Source organism: Pundamilia nyererei, unplaced genomic scaffold (assembly GCF_000239375.1).
Source record: "Pundamilia nyererei isolate P.nyererei 1_Seehausen unplaced genomic scaffold, PunNye1.0 scaffold00115, whole genome shotgun sequence".
Classification (NCBI taxonomy): domain Eukaryota; kingdom Metazoa; phylum Chordata; class Actinopteri; order Cichliformes; family Cichlidae; genus Pundamilia; species Pundamilia nyererei.
In genome coordinates this window covers 1,942,522-1,946,724 of record NW_005187516.1, presented here as the reverse complement: position 1 = coordinate 1,946,724, position 4,203 = coordinate 1,942,522, and the positions used below count along the sequence as shown (strand labels likewise).

The 4,203-nt window shown below is 40.8% G+C and overlaps 1 protein-coding gene across 3 annotated transcripts in view; it reads right to left on the bottom strand.

Annotated features, from left to right (window-relative positions):
- The window catches only part of sugt1 (SGT1 homolog, MIS12 kinetochore complex assembly cochaperone), a 25,966-nt gene that overhangs the window by 9,789 nt on the left and 11,974 nt on the right, over positions 1-4,203 (bottom strand). For all 3 annotated transcript variants that reach the window (XM_005742002.1, XM_005742003.1, XM_005742004.2), the window contains exon 10: positions 2,807-2,914. In XM_005742002.1, the coding sequence (XP_005742059.1) occupies positions 2,807-2,914 (108 nt within the window). The remainder of the gene's footprint in view (positions 1-2,806; positions 2,915-4,203) is intronic.

Here is a 4,203-nt window from a genome sequence, read left to right as displayed (position 1 = left end):
AGTGTATGTGAGAGCAGGAAAGTGAGGCCAACACACCCATAAATGACTCACTAAAAGTATAGACGCATCACCAAGGTCACAGACTTGATTTTCATTAGAGAAGGTCTTAAAAAGCAGGCTTTTTAAGTACGCAAACTCCATTTAAGAAAAGGCTGTTAAATGAAAGACATCTTAACGCAGGTTTACACGTCTCTTAGCGTTCACTTTGTTCAGGTCATGCAATTTCCAACAGACATGTTTGCGTTCAAAATCCTCAAAGTTAGCTGACGTAGCTAAACATAGCACAGAGGCAAGACCAAGACCTGAGCGAAGCCCAGTAATTTGCATCAAACAAACAAGAGGCGGGGTTGTTGTGGAGTGTGTTCATCAAGCCTGAATGCAAACTTAATGATAATTGTATTTGGGGGAAGAAAAAATAAATAAATCACAACACGCTTCATCAGTGCTGTTCTGTCTGCTGATAAGACATTTATATAACGCCGATGAGTAGACTCATCTTTAGTATTCTAATCATCTGCATAAATACCATTTTCATTCCACCGCTCTCTGCTTCTGTAGGTGGCTTCGGTACATTTTGTTCATCTCTTTTTCATTTCCCATAAAGGTCAGCTACCTGCAGATGGAATACTTCGGAAGATTATAATTTTATCAACTATAAGCGATAAACTTTTTCTCCATGTCGAGTCTAACTTTGGTAAGTAAACGATGAGAGTCATTTCAATATCAAGTATTTACCCACTTTTCAAATATGTAAGACTCACACGTTAAATCTAAAAGTCAGGAAAACTGATCAAAAAATGAGAAACTCAACTCTAACTGGCTGGGTAAAAAAAAAAAAACACTCAAACTGTTGAGGTTCAATATTCAGGCCAGAAACTTGTATAGTTCTATAATTTCTTTAGTATAAATTACATTCTGAGGAGCTGATTTCTTTAAACCGAATAGCTTGAAAAAGGCAGCATCTACAGATGCTTCTTAAACAAGAGTCAAGAGAAAGAGCAAAGCTTGATGGAGTTCTGTATTGACAAGACCGGAATGATCAATGCCCTAAAAAACAAAAAAACAAAAACCCAAATCCCCTCGTTAATGATGAAGGAAAAAAAAAACAACCAACCAATCAAAACAAGTCACACAGAAGGCTGTCTTTTGATCTGCAGGCTAAAGCCTGACAGGGGTCTAAACCCTGAATCAGCACACACTCAGCCAGCACACTCATTAACCCACATCTTCTATAATATACACTAATTAGTCTATAGTAAAAAGTGCCCTTCCTACTCATTAGGTCCATAATCACCTTAAAAAGGGTTGAGGAACTCCGCGCGTACAGCCGTGTGTGTGTAGGAGTGAGGATTTGTGCATATGTGTGAATCTCCTGTTAGCTGCACAGATGAACCGCAGGAGCCGCACTGTATACAGCCAGAGTGGATTTTCTCATTTCTGCTCCAGCTGCAGTGAGCTTTACCAGCATTAAGGAATTATAGGTAGCGACAGTCTACTTTATACTGCTTTAAATCACTGGAGAGATTAAGATGTTGATCTCAGAGTGGTAACCAAAGTAATGATCGGTCACAATTTCACTAAGCTGCTTAAACTCGCATTAGCACGCTTTTCCACGTTGCCTTTTTACTGCCATCTGACACCCGCTTCATTATCTTTTCTTTTTAATAAAGAAAAGTCTGAATCCACAGAAACCAACACGCCATCCGATGCATCTGCACTTCAGAGCAATAACAACATTTCTACAGCGTGCAGCATTACTACGTCCTATTCCCTTTACAGCGGCATAAAACGCGTCCCCCGACATGTTTGATAGTCTGCTGCTTTATTGTTGAGAGGAACTATTGGCGTGGCAGGGATAAACACAGTGCTCCCAATGATTCAGAGTAAAATTCAATGACTTTTTGTTGACTTTCAAAAACTCAGTGGAAGTGTTTCTATGACCTAAAAATGTTGTTTCTTCCTCGTTTGTTTGTGTTTTTGCTACTAAAAAAAATTTGTAAAGTGGCACACAGACTTATTTTCTGCCAAAGTCGAGTCTGCTGTGTACAGAAAGCATCTCAAAGTATTTCCTGGATTCTCCGTGGCTTGAATACACCTTTTTAAAAATTCAAAAAGATTCCAGAAATGACCTGGCAATGATAAACTGTATTCTGGCAAGCACATCATCACCCCGTATGAGGCCATTTATCATCTCAGCTGTTTGAGTGTTGGTCAGCCGGGGTCACTGTGACCCCAGACTGGACAAAAAGCAAGCAGAATACACACGTCTCAATATTTTCAAAGTACATTTTACAGAACAATGGACCCTTAACACAACTGCAGGTCTGATACGTGTGGTCTGGTTCTGCTTCATGAATCGGTCTTGATTTAAAAAAAAAAGAACATTTAAAAAGTCTTTTAAACCTGTCAAAACACTAAAATCATGCTCAATGTAACTATGCACAGCTGCTACTGTTAAAAACAATGGTGGGAATTTTAAGTGTTTCCCCCACAAAGATGATATTTGACCCTTGACGACTGTTCTCGAACCCTTAATGACGGGTTTTGCCACCTCATTAAATTTCAACAAAGACATGGTTTGTTGACCATTGGGTTTTCCCAAGGGTAGCCCTAGTTAGAGATCACCCTCACCAAATTCTGATCACACGCAATCATTATGTTCTGAAGTCAGGCTTGAAATGTGACACAAACCACTCAGGGGGTAAATCTGTTTGTATTTTCCAAACTAAGTAGGTGTCCAAGGGGGAAACAGTTAAAGATTTTTTTTACAGCACATTAACTCCGCTAGCTAAAGTTAAAGTGATACCTTAGTGGTGAGGATCTTGAAGCTGCTCTGTTGGGGGACAACAGGGTGTAGGAGGTGGAGGTTGAGGTTGTAGTTATCCCCTGATGGCAGCTGTATTGTGGCAGACATCTGAAGGCATCACACACAAAAGATATAAGTTATTTCCCTTTATATACTGGCATTAGCTTTGGTAGTAAACAATTTGTGAAATATACACATATGACATGGTTTTAAAGGTAGGACCATGTCCACGAAGTATAAATAATAAATAAATATGGAACCATCTGCAAGTTGGAATTGTTGCATCAGTATACAGATTTTATGGCACAGCGATCCTTAGAAAAAAGAGATAAGGGGGGGTCGAAGGTGTCAGAGTGTCCATGAGAATGATCATCTGATGTGGCTGGTGTGACGGCCAGTAGTATCCTCAACCTGTCCCCCTCAGCCACACAGTGACCAGTGACGAGGGGGCATCAGACAGCTCCTAACGGCCTGTCACTCACTCGGGCAGGGTAGGTGGGCGGCTTGTTGTTTTAGAGGGACAGGGCTTCAGCTACGGCCCAAACCCTCACACTTCTAACATGCTCATCACTTGGCAAATGTGACACTCATGCAGTCTTGTACTTCATTCCTTTCGAATCAACAGCACACTGCCCCAGCAGTGTATTCAACTGTAATCTGCGACCTAACGCTTCACTAAAAGTGGACTTTTCTGATTTTGGACCCATAATGAATGAGGAAAAAAGAAAAAAAAAAATTGTTCACTGAGGATAAAAGCTTCGAAAGTTAGCTCAAGTTGCTTTTGGGCAATTCCACAAAACTATCAAAGACTTAATATTCATTTCAAGTTGAATTCCTGCGCTGTCTGTAGGTATACAGCTTCTGCAAACGCAGTCACCAGGGAAAATAAATGGAACCGCCGCCTTTCATCTTTAATTTCTTTTGTATATACTGACCTAGTAAAAAATATATGAACTTATCTGTAGTTTGCACCACGGAAGGAGCTTAACAAGTGACTGTGTGATTCGAAGCGAGTGAACAATTTCTTTTGAAATGGGGTAAATTCAGTTTGTTATTCTATTAGGAAAGACAAAGCTGTTCCCTGGGGTGCCCCACAGTTACCCCTCGGAGAGAGGGAAAGAAGGCAAAAGGCAGAAAGTAAAAGAGTAAGAAAGAGTAAGAAAGGGAGGTTGTCCCTAGAGGGTTCTGCAGCTGATCCTAGATCAGTTATGCCTTCCATCTATAGACAATTAGGAGGTTGGAGAAGCTGGGGAGGGTAAATTGTTCTTAGATCTGTACTTTGGGGGCAATGTTAACAAGGCACCACTGGAGGCATAGTTGGGTCCATGGGGAGTGTGTGTGTGTGTGTGTGTGTGTGTGTGTGTGTGTGTGTGTGTGTGTGTGTGTGTGTGTGTGTG